General features: G+C 48.4%; 2 protein-coding genes across 3 annotated transcripts; one reads left to right on the plus strand and one right to left on the minus strand.

The window, feature by feature from the left end:
- Positions 1-449: 449 nt before the first annotated feature.
- LOC134033932 (C-type lectin domain family 4 member G-like) lies at positions 450-2971 on the minus strand. The gene is made up of 6 exons (XM_062478218.1): positions 2773-2971; positions 2242-2406; positions 1856-2119; positions 1565-1713; positions 1218-1330; positions 450-642 (listed from the first exon to the last, which is right to left on the minus strand). Exons 1-6 carry the CDS (start codon positions 2918-2920, stop codon positions 450-452), a joined length of 1032 nt encoding a protein of 343 aa, XP_062334202.1. The 5' UTR covers positions 2921-2971.
- A 792-nt stretch (positions 2972-3763) lies between these two features.
- apba1b (amyloid beta (A4) precursor protein-binding, family A, member 1b) lies at positions 3764-14539 on the plus strand. Of its 2 annotated transcripts, none has more exons than XM_062478410.1 (13): positions 3764-4188; positions 6850-8737; positions 8972-9151; positions 9325-9364; positions 9494-9639; positions 10279-10311; positions 10503-10589; positions 11270-11470; positions 11657-11836; positions 12183-12395; positions 13188-13307; positions 13880-14020; positions 14327-14539. In XM_062478410.1, the coding sequence occupies exons 2-13, from the start codon at positions 6920-6922 to the stop codon at positions 14396-14398; spliced, it is 3231 nt and encodes a 1076-aa protein (XP_062334394.1). In that variant the 5' UTR covers positions 3764-4188; positions 6850-6919; the 3' UTR covers positions 14399-14539. The 2 variants fall into 2 exon arrangements, with proteins under 2 accessions (XP_062334394.1, XP_062334393.1); XM_062478409.1 differs by having other exon boundaries at positions 3765-4188; positions 10500-10589.
- The last annotated feature ends 1251 nt before the right edge of the window (positions 14540-15790 follow it).

Genomic DNA, 15790 nt, shown 5'->3' on the forward strand with positions numbered 1-15790 from the left:
TTCACTATATGAGAGAGAGAGAGAGAGAGAGAGAGAGAGAGAGAGAGAGAGAGAGAGAGAGAGAGAGAGAGAGAGAGAGAGAGAGAGAGAGAGAGAGAGAGAGAGAGAGAAGTTTCTATTTGTGTTTTATTAGTAGACTTTATTTTTCAATGATTAAAAAAAAGTATCATTAAACAAGGCTATAGGCCTACATTTCAATACGTTCAAAGTAAGGCTATAACTGCAGTCAAATATTCCTGGGTAAATCGAAATCCTTTATTTCCTGCATATAGTTTGTTCATACAGGCCTATAGCCTATTTACTATGACTCGTCTGGCTTTCAGTTGGTTTTGATCTAGTTTCATTAACCACAACGTGATTATACACAAAAACACTTTTGTTTGGAAGACGCATCACACAAGGTAATGAGTAACTCGTTTATTTCTGAAATTCTTTCAAGACACTCAAGGTCACTCATGTTCGATCATCTCCATGGTCACGGCCATTTTCCTCTTGCACACCCATTGGTAACGTATATCACAAGGCTCGTCATTCCATGAGGATAAATGAACATTCCAGAGGAACAGAGGATTAGGAAATTTGTTGAACACTCCGCAGTGCTCTCTCATATCCGCGTTGTTCGGTTCTCCCCCTCTCCAGAATCTAGACAGAGACAAATACAGAGACAAATACAGAGACAAATACAGAGACAGATGAGAGACTGTGAAGAGAACTTATGACCTTTGGTTCGACTTCTTTCAGATTTTTCATAGATATACAATATTTTGAAAGCTGGAGCACATTGACAGGGGGGGATGGGCATAGTTCAGTTGTAAAGTGTATGACAGCAAATCAAAAAGTTGTAGGTTTATCTTGTTGGAGGATTTTGTCACGGCCATGGCTGCACCCCAGTTTAGAGATTGCATGTTTCCCCCCAGTGTCACCATGTGTTCTCTCTGTGTGATTCCCTGCACCTACAGTGTCGTGTCAGGTTTTACGTTTGCTCGCTTGTTCCTCTGTCTAGTTTGGTACATGGGTGTATTTATGGTTCCTTCCTTGGTTAGTCTTTGTCAATTCCTTGTTGTGGTTTTGGCATGTGAGTGTCACCTTTGTGTTTGCTAATGTTTTGGAAAATAAATCCTATTTTTTGTGATCATACCTTGACTGCACTCTCCTGCACTCACCTGTGTCAGAGTTTTCCATTTCAAAGACATCTGACATCTTTTGATCAAACTCACGTTTCGGTCAGTTTCAGTCTGGTTCCGTCCACCCATTTCCAAACCCCTTCTTGTTCTGTGTCAGTCAGACCCATCCAGAATTTTTGATTGAAGTGAAGTCCATTTAGAAACACCTGGAAGGAAATAATGGGTATGATGTTCTCTATCTCTCCCTTTGAAACATACTTTCACTCTCTCTCTCTCTCTCTCTCTCTCTCTCTCTCTCTCTCTCTCTCTCTCTCTCTCTCTCTCTCTCTCTCTCTCTCTCTCTCTCTCACTCACTCACTCACTCACTCACTCACTCTTACTCACTCACTCACTCAGTCTTTCACTTTATTTCTAACACACTCTCTTTCTCCATCTCTCACCTGTTCCTCTCTGCTCTTTATGATAACCAGGTTGGTTCCTCTGCCTCTACAGTACTGGCTGCTCTCTTCCCAGGTTTTCTCCTCAGTAGAAAGATAGTAACAACTTGACTGGAACTTCTTCCAACCAGGACAGCATTCCGCAGACATTTCTGTAGATAGAGATAACCGTCTAATTGCCGTTTGATCTAATGTCCAATGATTTAATTTTCTTTGTATAATTACAATTTAGGATATAATTAACTCATGTCCACTTATAGAAACATAATATTTTTTGTATCTGTCAGAACTCACCCAATCTTGAGACCATCCTCTGCAGATGGTCTCTCTCCAAACTCAGATTTTGAAAACTGAGTTGCTGTTTGTGTCTTTCTGTACCAAGAGATGTGTAACTGGTTTGCAGCTGATCTCTCTCTGTGCTCAAGAGATCATATTGGGTTTGAAGAGAGTCATAACTGGTTTGCAGCTGATCTCTCTCTGTCCTCAAGAGATCATATTGGATTTGAAGAGAGTCATAACTGGTTTGCAGCTGAGTCGAATGATGGATGGTCTTTAAATCTGTTATTTAAATGATGTTAAAGAGGAAAGTACACACACACACCCATATAAAGAACAAAAACACATTTTCAGAAGTGAGATATACATTTACTGAGAAAACAAAAATGTGAGGTGATACTCACAGAACACAGAGAGGCCTATGACTGTAGCCAGTAGCAGGCCACAGAGCAGCCCAAGACACAGCACAGCCAGCCGGCCCAGCTCACACTTCCTGTCCACAGAGAAGCTCCGCCCAAACTTCCTGTCTGCATCTGGAGACATCTTGAGGCTCTCCACAGCTTTGCCCTCTGCAGGTGCGGAGACACAAGCGTTTACGTGTGACGATTACGGCTGATCGTGGGAAGCCGGTACAGCTGTGACCGAAAGAGGAACTTCAAAACCTGAGGCTTCTGACCAATCGAAAACTGTTTTCGACCACTATTTCTTTCATGGGAAACGTTGTCATATTTGTATTTTTAATTTTGTTTGAATGCGTGCCTCATTAACCGAATGACTTACTGAATGACTTAATGATTGACAATATAAATTGGAAATATGTTGCATGGATTGTGTTTTGGATGCGTGTTATGTGTGCATATGTGTGATTCAGTTTATAGGACAATTATAGCAAGTACACATCCGTACACATGTTTGGAGAGACTCCCACCACTCACCAGTCAGTTCTGGCCTCTTGTGTAACACCTGGTAGCCTGCTGCTTCCACCTCCCTGTCTCCCCGCCTGGTCACCTTCTCTCCCACTCTCTCGACCTCGGTCGCCCACACGTCGTCCACGTTGGCGTACACATCCTCGTCCGTCTCCATGTCTCAAGGCCACCTGGATGACTCTCTCCCTCTCTCTCTCTCTCTCTCTCTCTCTCTCTCTCTCTCTCTCTCTCTCTCTCTGCTTGGATGCCTGGTTGTCTGTTTCCTGACTTGCTGTAGGGTATGCCTGGATGTTGCTATGGCTGCTTGAGTGAGATGGTGTGCAGGAGAGTTAAGGGAGAGAAAGGAAGGGTGAAGATGAGAGGAGCGTATAGTGGGCCAAGATGAGGGAAGCGCATCAGATGGGACAGTTTCTGTTCCCATATTATGAAAGCAAATTCAACACAGACCAATTTCACAAGTGTATTTATTTATTACAAAAGTAGATGTAGGTGTATCACATGATTATAGAAGAGTATATAATCTATATACAGTGGAGATACAGTATGATACAGTTATCATATTCACACATACAGAACAAGGAATCCATTATTCCATGATGAGAGGGCAACTGGTGGAACAACAATGGTGGTAAACAAACACAAACTAATGGAGGACATCAAAAACAACAAACATTTCTCTCTGGCGCCTGCTTCCGACTCTTGCTCTGACACACACACCTCCCGCACCTTCCCCTTCCCGGGGAACACAAGTTCAAGACCCCTTTCTGAATTGTCACAGGCCAGCTCCTAGGGTTCCACCCTTACACTGTGTGAGCCACGCGACCAATCACCCATCATCTCACCATTGAATGGACTGTGTAGGAATACTTTAATCCAGAAAAACTAACTGTGTTGTACATATTTAGTTTGAGTGTGTACTTGAGTCCTGTGATGACGAGGTCTGGTATGGCCATAACGCCCAGTGAGCATTGTATACGGTATATCTCCCCCTCCTGTCGACCACATGTAATGACAGTCGACGTTGGAGGGGCCTGCATATTAAAACACTACGCAGCAGGTGGAGGTGGATGTCCTTGAGTCGTGGTTTGTTTGCTGTGCTGCGTTTACATTGGAGTTGTGGCTGGTCCGGGTGCATTGCGGCCAGGGAGTGAATTGGCGGTCTCTCTTTTTCCGTGTGCGTAAAAGTGGTGCAGAGCAGAACGGGTGGTCATAAATACGGCACGACCGGCGCAGCACTGTCAATATATGTTGTTACAGCAGTCTTTGAAAGGCGCTTTGTGCATCAGTAATCCGTTCTGATGTCACCGTGCAGAAGGAGGGACTGACCGCTTGGGCCTAATCTATGCAAGTTGTCTAAAGGGACAGAGATAGACTGGAAGATGGCGAGGCGGACCGTAATACGATCTACCCGCTCCTAATACACAGGTAAAATATATTTATCATATCTACCAGCTATAAGGAGATTGGCAACGATAGTAGCCTGGGACGACGTGTGTCCACAATTTCGGTGTACGCTACTTGCAAATTCTTACATCGATTGAACGATTGTGTCATTGGAAGCTTTTACTGTGCCTGACGATACGCAGGTACAAGCGAATAGAAACATGTCACAAGGTGCTATCTCAAGCCCTTGGTCTCGGGTTATGCTGACACGTATAGCCTGGTATACACCGGTTGTTTTGGGGGATTGCTATTTGCATTAAATGGTCCAGATGCACTTCTTTGCCAGCAGGCTGTGTCCCACGCACAGTTTTTGATGGTCCCACGTCTGGAAACCGTGACAACATACGAGAGGGCGTTTGTGACCACGTAACCGGGCACAACTGACAGTATGGTGCTAAAAATATTAAGACTAGCCTATATCAATGTGACAGACTCAAGTCTTATGTTGAAAAATGTTCGATATTGTATTGGTGATATTAACGTAGGGGTTTGTGAAATAGGGCATTTTAAACAATTGTAAAAAATACATTTTTATGTTCTTGTGCCGAACGAATTTGTATCCCATCTAGGCTATAGTAGGTTGTCAGTTTCAATTTCTCCACATTCAACGGCTGCCAGAAATAACGGTCCTCATGGAAACGGTTTACGGTGTGGGACTTTCAGAATAAAAGCTTTTGTCAACAGCCCCTTGTTTATGACTTAATCCAATCCGCTCAGTCCCCATAACGTGTAAACAGAATGCAACCAAAAATGTCAACTTCCAAATGTGTGTGTGTATGCATGTGTGTGTGCATGTGTGTGTGCATGTGTGTGTCTGTGTCACGAGTGTAGGTTATGTGTGCTGGGGTCAGATCAGTGAGTTAATGGGCTGGTATAAACCCCATCCCTGTGGCTTTCTCTGGGGCCTGACAGATGGAGGTACAGTACCCAGCTCCCAGCGTTACTAACCTGGCCCTGATCCCTCCACTGGTAGCACAGCCATGCCATCTGTGACCCGGGCACCACCCCGACCCCCACAGACCTCTGCTCCGACACGCACAGACCTCCATGGTACAGACACAGACCTCCATGGTACAGACACATACCTCCATGGTACAGGCACAGACCTCCTTGGTACAGGCACAGACTTCCATGGTACAGGCACAGACCTCCGTGGTACAGGCACAGACCTCCGTGGTACAGGCACAGACCTCCGTGGTACAGGCACAGACCTCCATGGTACAGGCACAGACTTCCATGGTACAGGCACAGACCTCCGTGGTACAGGCACAGACCTCCATGGTACAGACACAGACCTCCATGGTACAGGCACAGACTTCCATGGTACAGGCACAGACCTCCATGGTACAGGCACAGACCTCCTTGGTACAGACACAGACCTCCATGGTACAGGCACAGACCTCCATGGTACAGACACAGACCTTCATGGTACAGGCACAGACCTCCATGGTACAGGCACAGACCTCCATGGTACAGGCACAGACCACAGTGTCTGTCCAGCTGCAGTGTCTACAGTGTCTGCTCCCTGATATCCTTGTCATCTGCTGGTGAATTAACCTTTAACCCCGGCCATTTAGCCTCCATTTAGCCCTAGCCTCCATTTAGCCCTGGCCACCTTCAATCTGCTCCCGGTCTGCTCCCAGATACCTCACACATACTTCCTGTCTCATTGGAGGTGCAGGAATAGAGGCTTATGCGCCAGTGATAACGAGTGTGTTATCCCTGAAACATGACTAAGCTTATTAAGGCCGGTGAATATGGAGCTCATGGACGTTATCTAATTTTCTGGCAGCGCTGGAAGATTTGCATGAAGAGAGCAACACAGGGTTTATCTCTACCATGCAATATATATGCAATATCCCCTCCGTCCTCCCTTCATTCCTTCATTCCTCCCTCTCTCCCTCCCCCTCTCTATCTGTCCCTCATTGAGGTCTTCTCTGAAACCAGGGCTGGGTCCCTCCTCCTCCCCCTCTTGATCACCCTCTGCTCCTCTTCATCCTCATCATCATCATCTGCCATCTGCCAGCTGCTGAAGTTCTGGTGACTCCTAGCAGTAGTAGTACATTTACATTTAGTCATTTAGCAGACGCTCTCATCCAGAGCGACTTACAGTAAGTACAGGGACATCTCCCCGAAGCAAGTAGGGTGAAGTGCCTTTCTCAAGGACACAACGTCATTTGGCACGGCTGGGAATCAAACTGGCAACCTTCAGATTACTAGCCCGACTCCCTCACCGCTCAGCCATCTGACTCCATAGTAGTGATGTGTGTGTGTGTGTGTGTGTGTGAGGTGGGGGGTGTTACAGCTCAGATTAAAACCCCGCCCAGATGAATCCTCTGGGATTTCATTTACTCTCCAGAGGGTAGTGAGGGCCTGCCCGTACAGCTCTGCCAATCTGTTACCATGAAGACTGGCTCTGTGTGTGTGAGCGTGTGTGTGTTTGTGTGTGAGCATGTTTGTACGCGTGTGTGGGAGGGCAGATCCCAAATTAGCCACAAGGTTGTGAAAGTGAAAATTGAATGTCCCTTACATTGTGGTCTCACGTCATGCAAATCCCATTTTCACACTGACCTTTGTTAGCCTCCGTTTCACCCTTGACTGTGTTTGAACTTAGTGTTTGCATTCTCCCCCCTCCCTCCCCAGGCAGTGCTTCAATTAGCATTTCCTTCGAAACCTAAGGAGCATGCTCAGAACGTGAACAGAACAGAGCAGCATGAGTCAGAGGGAGCAGGGGGAGGAGCTTAGATCTCCGGGAGCCGTGGGGGAGGAGCCTAGGGCCGCTCGTAGCCGCCAGCCCAACGGCACTGCGGGGGAGCCTGTCCGGAGGAGCTGGAGACCCTGCCAGATGATGGGCCAGGACGAGCAGAACCCTCATCATCATCATCATCCCCCTCCTCCTCACCAGCATCACCAGGGGCGCGGACCCCCCCGACACCGCAAACGACCCTCCCCGGGTCACGACTCTGAGCCCCACCTCACACACCCCGCGCGCCCGGGCGTGTCCCGGTACCGTCGCCAGGGAGACAATGCCCCGAGGGTCAGAGGTCACAGGCAGAGACCGCCGCAGTCACCTGACCCTCCTCGGGAGAGACGGACGCCTGATGGACCAATGGAACAGCAGCGTGTGGCACACGCCCCTCTGAACCACCAATCACAGGACGCTGCAGCACCTGACCTCACTCCTGTTGCTATAGTAACACCTACAGACCACAAGGTGGATTTCCTCACCCCGGATTTGACCCCCGAGGACCAGCTCCCTCCCTCCCCCCTTCCCTCCCCCCTCTTGGAGGACAACCAGGAAGAAGCCGAAGGGTTCCATCCAATCACAGCTCAGTATACTAGTGCGGAGGGGAAGAACCCAGGAGAGGAGGATGAAGGATGGGAAGAGGAATGTGTAGAGGAGGAGCGACGTGAAGAAAAAGATGGAGGAGAGGATGGAGGAGAGGACGAAGAAGGGGTTGAAGGAGAGGAGGCAGGAGAGGAGGCAGAGGAGGATGAAGGAGGGGGTATAGGAGAGGAGGGAGGAGAGGATGTTGGGGTTGAAAGAAGTGAAGATGGAGGGAGGGATGAGGAGGAAGAGGGAGCAAACGACCCATGCTCTGACACAGAGAGTGCTGCCTCTCTGAGCATGGAGGCTCCTCCCCACAGCCCTCCTCCCCTCCTATCACCATCCACCCCCTCGTCCCCGGACACGCCCAAGTTCCCGCCCCTGCGTCATCAACTCGACCACTTTGACCAATACGACGAGGATCCCAGCCAGAGCCCCACCCCCGACGACGACCCTTTACCCGACGACGAGAGAAGCCCAGATTCCTACTCCTACTCCACCTCCTACCCCAAAACCTACGCTGACTTTTACACCCAGGCTCACCCGCATTCCAACCACGAGCCCTTTTCAGATTCCTACTCCGAGCCATATGCCAAATCTTACCCCAGCTCCTTCCCTGAACCCCTCAAGGTGTCCTACCCAGAGCTGCCCAGGGAGCCTGGTAGGAGGTCAGGGAGGAGAGCGGACCAGTCCTACCCCAGCCACAGACACAGACCCAGGGAAGCTCCAGAGCCCCACCCTGCGGATCGCGATTTCCGAGCCCCCAGACAGAGCAGGGATGTGGGATCCCACCGGCCCAGTGCCTGGCAGGGGACCTCCGTGGGCTCCAGGCTTCACCACTACAACGGGCATTCAGACGGCGAGGGCGACAGCTCCAGGGAGAGCCTCAGTTCCCACAATTTGCCGCCACCCACCAGGTACACTATGGCGGAAGCCCAGGTAGAGTGCCCTCGCCCTGGCAGGGGCGGTCCAGGCGAGTCCCAGGATGAGACGGGCCTCTCGGAGAAGAGTGCGAGGGGATCGGGAGATGCGATCACTCTGGCTATTAAGGATATCAAAGAGGCCATAGAGGAGGTGAAGATTAAGACTGTGCGGTCCCCGTACACCCCTGACCGCTCCATAGAGCCAGTCTGGGTGATGAGGCAGGAGGTCAGTCCTTCAGAGGAGGAGTTCCCCTCACAGCCACTAGGGGGCAACAACAGCGTGAGTTGACACACTACACCAAATAACTGCATAACTCAGAGCTCAGAGCTTGTGAAATATCTCTGCTAAATGTGAGATTAACTTTAAGGAAGTTTAATGTAATGAGCTTTGGGCAAGTTTAATGTAAGTAAGTTCAGCCCTTTAAAATGGCTATTTTAACAGTGGCTATGCGGACTAAACTGACTACCCCCTCCTCCCTTCTCTCCCCCCCTTTCCTGTCTTTCCCTCTATCAGTCTGTTCCCCAGTCCCCCTCCCAATCTTTCTCTCAGTCTCCATCCCTCTATCCCCCAGCTCCTACTACAGCTTCTGCTCCAATCCCAGAGCCTGCCTTCAATGTGAGGGCGGAGTCTTCTAGAACTCACCAATCCCAGCAGAGGGAGCCTCCCAGGCTGCCTCAGCCAACCATAGAAGAGGTAACTCAACCGATATAGCCAATCAGGTGTGACGTACCATCAGACAGGACGCTGTACGTGACACTGATGCTTATGTTACTTTAAGAACGGTTGATATTTGGAGTTCACAGTGCTACACTGTCATTACGAGGATAACTACAGAGTGATTTATACTCCATGTTTGAACATTTCAGATACGACGAGCAATGCCCTCCTTCCCTACATTTGTGGAGGGTTAGTGACACTGAACATCATTACCTCACATTCATAAATACATGTTATATATAATGTATTCATATATATATATATCCTGCCATACATATACCATTAATAAAATATAAACCCCTTTTATCACCCTGACAGTCCCTGGACCATGTGACCCAGATGACCTCATCGACGGCATCATCTTTGCAGCGAGCTACCTTGGCTCCACCCACCTGCTGTCGGAGAGGACGCCCACAAAGTCGGCCCGCATGCAGCAAGCCCAGGAGGCAATGAGCAGAGTCCGGGTGAGTCTCAATACTGGTTTCCTCTCTCCTCCCCCGGCCTCCTCTCTCCTCCCTTCGCCTACTTTCTTTTCCCTTCGCTGTGTCACTCTGATTTCCACTGCCTGTAATATAGAGGGGTTTTGGATGAGATCCAGCCAACCGACCAACAGTACATCCACATTTGAACATTTTACTAATTTAACGGAAGCATTTATCCAAAACAATTTAGAAATAGTTTACAAGTTACAGCAGATTATAACTGTATAGCGAAATAACAAGCATACAATAAGTATGACAGTATTTATGTAGTTGAGAAGTGTAGAGTCTCAGCCAGTGTGAGGGAAGCTGATGTTCAGATATAGTGTTGTGTGTGTCCTGGTGACAGATCAGGGACTCTCATGATATTGACTCTCTAACCCCCTGGGGAAAATACTTGTGTGGTGTCAGAAGTGACAGACAGCTAACCATCACAACTCGCCCACACAAACACACACACACACACCCTTAAAACCTCACATCCCATAATATTCCATTTCGAACGACCAGCCTCTGTCTCAGCCAATCCGGTGTGGCCACCACCTCAAGCCTTGTCTGTCTTGACCTGTCGCTCTGTCCGTCTCCTCCCCGTCTCTGTTTCTGCTGCTCCCCTCTTCCACGCAGGCTGCCCAGAAACAAGCTAAAAACAGGAAGAAGGTAAATGCTGGTTTTCATAGATCTTACTAGCCTAACAGTCACTGTGCTGTTCTGTATAGAAATGAAAAACGATTTAAATTCTTTATATTTTGGATGTGTCTGTTCTAAATGAGACTGTAGGATGTGTGTGGTGAAACTCATCCTCCTTCCTCCCCTATTCCCTCCCTCCCTCCCCCCTCCTCCCCCAGCAGCCCCCCGAGACAGAACTCCCAGCCTCGACAGAAGTAGATCTCTTCATGTCCACGCAGAGGATCAAAGTTCTGCACGCTGACAATCAGGTAGGAATGATCCCTCACACGATCTCTGCCTTAGGGCTTGTCAATAATAATGTTGTAGGTCTCATCAATAATAATGTTTATCACTAACACTAGCCCATGGATACCTCGAATCCTCCTTCATTCATGTCCCCCGTACTGGACAAGCATACAACTTTGCAACTATACTGCCCTTGTTTGTTTCTTTTGTCCATTTGAGAGGACATGCTGGGCTTTGGTGTCCCTACTGTGATCAATACCACTCTCCCTCTCGTCAAACTCATCAATAACACAATAACACTACCCTTCTCGGAGGACTTATCAATAACACTATCCCTCTCATAGGACTTATTCATAACTATTATTAACAGATATCCTTCTCGTAGCACTTAATAATAATGTCCTAAGGCTTTTCAAAAGCACCAGCCCAGGATGTCTTATGATACCTGGTCTCTGAGCCTCCTGGTCTCTGAGCCTCCTGGTCTCTGAGCCTCCTGGTCTCTGAGCCTCCTGGTCTCTGAGCCTCCTGGTCTCTGAGCCTCCTGGTCTCTGAGCCTCCTGGTCTCTGAGCCTCCTGGTCTCTGAGCCTCCTGGTCTCTGAGCCTCCTGGTCTCTGAGCCTCCTGGTCTCTGAGCCTCCTGGTCTCTGAGCCTCCTGGTCTCTGAGCCTCCTGGTCTCATCCTACCTGCTGTGTTGCTTTGCAGGAGTCTCTGATGGATCTTCTCCTGAGGACCATCTCCTACATAGCAGACATCGGGAACATGGTGGTTCTGATGGCCCGGGGTAAGATGGTACGGTCCAGAAGTGCTCAGGACAATCTGGACCAAACCAACGAGCACCCGGGCAGCGCCCGCGATGACCGGCGCCAGTACAGGATGGTCTGCCACGTGTTCGAGTCGGAGGATGTAAGTGTTTGAACGTGTGTGTATATGACAGAAGTGTGATCAGGGATTACATAGTACTTTAAACGTGTGTCTCTCCAACTCTGGTTTGCCTGTCTCTCTCTCTCTCTTGGTCTCTGTCTCTCTATCTCTGTTTCCGTCTTTCTTTCAATCTCTCTCTCTTTCTTGCTCTCCCGCCTCCTCCCCCAGGCCCAGCTGATAGCTCAGTCCATCGGCCAGGCGTTCAGTGTGGCCTACCAGGAGTTCCTGAGAGCCAATGGCATCGACCCTGAGGACCTGAGCCAGCGGGAGTACAGCGACCTGCTCAACACCCAGGACATGTACAACGATGACCTCATCCACTTCTCCAAGTCGGAGAACTGCAGAGACGTGAGTGTGCCAGCAGGGGGCGGGGGAGAGACAAGCGGGCAGCTTTGTGGAGGAGAAGATTTGGTTGATTGAGTTGGAGAAGCGGTGGAGATAAAGGTGGTTGGAGAGATTGAATGTGACTTACCCTTGACGGTCAGTCACAACCACAAACACACACGTGTGTGTCATCGTTAGCAGGAAGTTATGCAAATGTCTGACTGTCTGACTGCCAAAACCCCTCTCAGTGTTACTGTGTCATCTGTAAACAATACAGGTTAGAGTGGAAATACAGTAGAACATGTAATATGACACTATAGCTAATTTAATGAGATAAGAAATTAAATCCTTGGTTTCTCTCATATCTCAGGTGTACATAGAGAAGCAGAAGGGGGAGATTCTGGGCGTGGTGATTGTGGAGAGCGGCTGGGGTTCCATCCTGCCCACCGTTATCATCGCCAGCATGATGCATTCTGGGCCGGCGGAGAAGTCCGGTCGGCTCAACATCGGAGACCAGATAATGACCATTAACGGGACCAGTCTGGTGGGACTGCCTCTCAACACCTGCCAGAGCATCATCAAGGTCTGTCCCCATCTCTCTGTATCTCTCTCTCCCTGTCTGTCTCTCTGTCTCTCTCTCCCTGTCTGTCGCTCTGTTTCTCTCTCCCTGTCTGTCTCTCTGTCTCTCTCTCTCCCTGTCTGTCTCTCTGTCTCTCTCTCCCTGTCTGTCGCTCTGTTTCTCTCTCCCTGTCTGTCACTCTGTCTCTCTCTCTCTCCCTGTCTGTCTCTCTGTCTCTCTCTCCCTGTCTGTCGCTCTGTTTCTCTCTCCCTGTCTGTCACTCTGTCTCTCTCTCTCCCTGTCTGTCTCTCTGTCTCTCTCTCTCCCTGTCTGTCTCTCTGTCTCTCTCTCCCTGTCTGTCTCTCTGTCTCTCTCTCTCCCTGTCTGTCTCTCTGTCTCTCTCTCCCTGTCTGTCGCTCTGTTTCTCTCTCCCTGTCTGTCACTCTGTCTCTCTCTCTCTCCCTGTCTGTCGCTCTGTTTCTCTCTCCCTGTCTGTCACTCTGTCTCTCTCTCTCTCCCTGTCTGTCTGTCTGTCTGTCTGTCTCTCTCTCCTCTACTCTCTCTCCAAGTCTGTCTGTCTCTCTCTCCTCTACTCTCTCTCTGGCTCTTTTTCTCGCTTTCACTCTCTCTTTGCCTACACTCTCTTTCTCCGTCTCTCTCACTCTCTCTCTGTCTTTCACTTTGGCTTCTTCTCTCTTTCTGTCTCTCACTCTCTCCTTCTCTCTGTCTCTATCTCTCTTGCTTTCTCTTTCCTCTGTTTTCTCCCTGTTCCTAACCACAACCTGTTCTTCCACCCCCCCACCCCCACCCCCCCAGGGTCTGAAGCCCCAGTCCAGGATCAAGATGAACATGGTCAAGTGTCCTCCTGTTACCATGGTGCTTATACGCAGACCGGACCTACGATACCAGCTGGGCTTCAGCGTACAGAACGGCATTGTGGGTATCAGGAAGCTGTCCCCCTAGTTCTGTGTGTGTAATCAGTGTTACCTAGTTCTCATTCTGTGTGGTCTGTGTCAGGCTGGGCAGAGTATAGCGTTAACATTTGTAGTTTTTAATAAGTAAATATTTGTATTATATTTGATAGGGTTATACTGCTATAGTTTGCCGTTTTTAATTAGAAAGTGTTTTATCGCCTTATGTCAGTAGAAACAGTTCAGGAATAACGTTGATTTTGTATATTGTTCCTGTTCCTCCTCTCTCCTCCATCTGTCCTCCTCTCTCCTCTATCTGTCCTCCTCTCTCCTCCATATGTCCTCCTCTCTCCTCCATCTGTCCTCCTCTCTCCTCCATCTGTCCTCCTCTCTCCTCCATCTGTCCTCCTCTCTCCTCCATCTGTCCTCCTCTCTCCTCCATCTGTCCTCCTCTCTCCTACATCTGTCCTCCTCTCTCCTCCATCTGTCCTCCTCTCTCCTCCTGTGTTCCTGTCGTCCTCTCTCCTCCTCTTTATTTCCTCCCTCCCTTTCTCTCCTCTCTCCTCCCACTTCTGTCTCCCCCCCCTCCCCCCACAGATCTGCAGCTTGATGAGGGGTGGGATAGCAGAGAGGGGCGGGGTCAGGGTGGGCCACCGCATCATCGAGATCAACAGCCAGAGCGTGGTGGCCACGCCCCACGAGAAGATCGTCCACATCCTGTCCAACGCCGTGGGCGAAGTACGTAAACATTTTTGTCATGCAGCAGGTGCCTCGATTTAGGGGTGAGCGCAGCTCAGTGGTTAGAGCATTTGTCTGCCCATCAAGGTCACAGATTCAAACCCCCTTCTGTATGTTACTTTGGATGAGCGTCTGCAAAATATATAATGAATTATTATTGAAGTAACAGTGGGAAATACAGTCTGCTCCAAGGCTCTAATCACTGAAATACTGAAGAACTACACTTGTGATTCTTGATTATCTGCAGTACCTTCTGTGTGCACTATTTGGATTAACGCTCATTAATAAATACAAATCCTGTTTCAGATCCACATGAAGACAATGCCGGCAGCCATGTACCGTCTGCTGACAGCCCAGGAACAGCCTGTCTACATTTGACTGACTGCATCACACAACCCTCAAAACCCCTACCACCCTTCCCAACTCACCCCTCTACCCTACCATCTCACTCCTCCCACCTCTTACCAAGTTATTTCTTCACTTTGGTTTGTTCACGCAGTCTTGGACCTATTGCTTGTTAATTACCTAGTCGTGTTTGATGTCACACAGTACTTTATGTTCGTCTCAGCACTGACTTGCCTTAATCTGTTACTGTCATGACATCGTATGACCGTGGCAGGAGCGTCTTCTCCCGAGTAAGAAGGCACAGATTAATTCACCAGGCAGTGTTAACGTGATGTGTTTTATCAGTACCAAAGACAACTGTGAAATTTAACGAGCATATTTAGAGGGCGGTGTAGAAAGTAAGGAATATCTTTGGTATTTGAGTCCTATGAATGTACTTATATTACTGCTATTAAACATTTAGGTTTTAACTTTTGGTCATCTGAAAGACGAGTTGTTAACTGGACCAAAATAGCGTGGAGTAGAGATGAGTGGCGTGTGTCAACTATGCTAAGCTAATTTACGAACTAGCTAAGGTGAAGGTCAGGCTTTCCAAAGTTTTTTCTATTTGTTTACTGAACTTGTATTTATACAGATGTTTCCCACTTAATTTGTGCGCTGTGTTGGAGACTTTTTTATTCACCAATATTTATTTTTGGGGGTGAACATTTTGGATCCAAAATTGTATTACAGTACTTGCACACTGCCCTAGCATACAGCAAACTCCAGATGTTGGTGGTTGTAAAACAATGTAAGCAGAACACGTTGTGTGCTAAGCCACATACTGACCCAACACAGGAGCATTTCTAAGTTGCCCGGGTCCTATGTTCCCCAATTCAATATTCTGTTAAATATTAACCCTCCTGTTGTCTCCTGGTCAAATGTTTCCCATGTAAAAGTAAAAAATACTTCAGAAATATTACCCTTTTTTCTTATTGGAACAAGGCTTCAAAACAACTAACCCTAACATGTATAACTAGGCTAGTTACAAGCTACAAGGAAGCATTAAGCTATGACCTTTAGCGATTGTGTGACTCCAACCATTTGATATGTTCCCACAGGTGTAGGCCTGCTATAATGGGAGTCAGGTGGCTGAGCGGTTAGAGAATCGGGCTAGTAATTAGAAGGTCGCTGGTTCCATTCTCGGCTGTGTCAAATGATGTTGTGTCCTTGGGCAAGGCACTTCACCCTACTTGCCTCGGGGGGATGTCCCTGTACTTACTAAGTCGCTCTGGATAAGAGCGTCTGCTAAATGACTAAATGTAAATGTATAATGAGAGCCACACAGGAGTGCTGGGCAACAGAAATCTAACTGTTCTTGTTCCCATCATGTGATATGTAGAGTTGGGGAAGGAAGGACCGATGAATTCAGTGAGGGATCACCTT

The sequence above is a fragment of the Osmerus eperlanus genome, chromosome 14 (genome assembly GCF_963692335.1).
Source record: "Osmerus eperlanus chromosome 14, fOsmEpe2.1, whole genome shotgun sequence".
Lineage (NCBI taxonomy): Eukaryota > Metazoa > Chordata > Actinopteri > Osmeriformes > Osmeridae > Osmerus > Osmerus eperlanus.

Coding starts and splice junctions, on each gene's coding strand:
- LOC134033932 (XM_062478218.1), bottom strand. CDS start 2,920: ATGGAGACGGACGAGGATGTGTACGCCAACGTGGACGACGTGTGGGCG. Junction 2,407..2,772: donor CAAGAGGCCAGAACTGACTG/GTGAGTGGTGGG, acceptor CCGCACCTGCAG/AGGGCAAAGCTGTGGAGAGC. Junction 643..1,217: donor AGACTGAAACTGACCGAAAC/GTGAGTTTGATC, acceptor GTCTCTGTCTAG/ATTCTGGAGAGGGGGAGAAC.
- apba1b (XM_062478409.1), top strand. CDS start 6,920: ATGAGTCAGAGGGAGCAGGGGGAGGAGCTTAGATCTCCGGGAGCCGTG. Junction 8,738..8,971: donor CACTAGGGGGCAACAACAGC/GTGAGTTGACAC, acceptor TCCCTCTATCAG/TCTGTTCCCCAGTCCCCCTC. Junction 11,471..11,656: donor ACGTGTTCGAGTCGGAGGAT/GTAAGTGTTTGA, acceptor CTCCTCCCCCAG/GCCCAGCTGATAGCTCAGTC.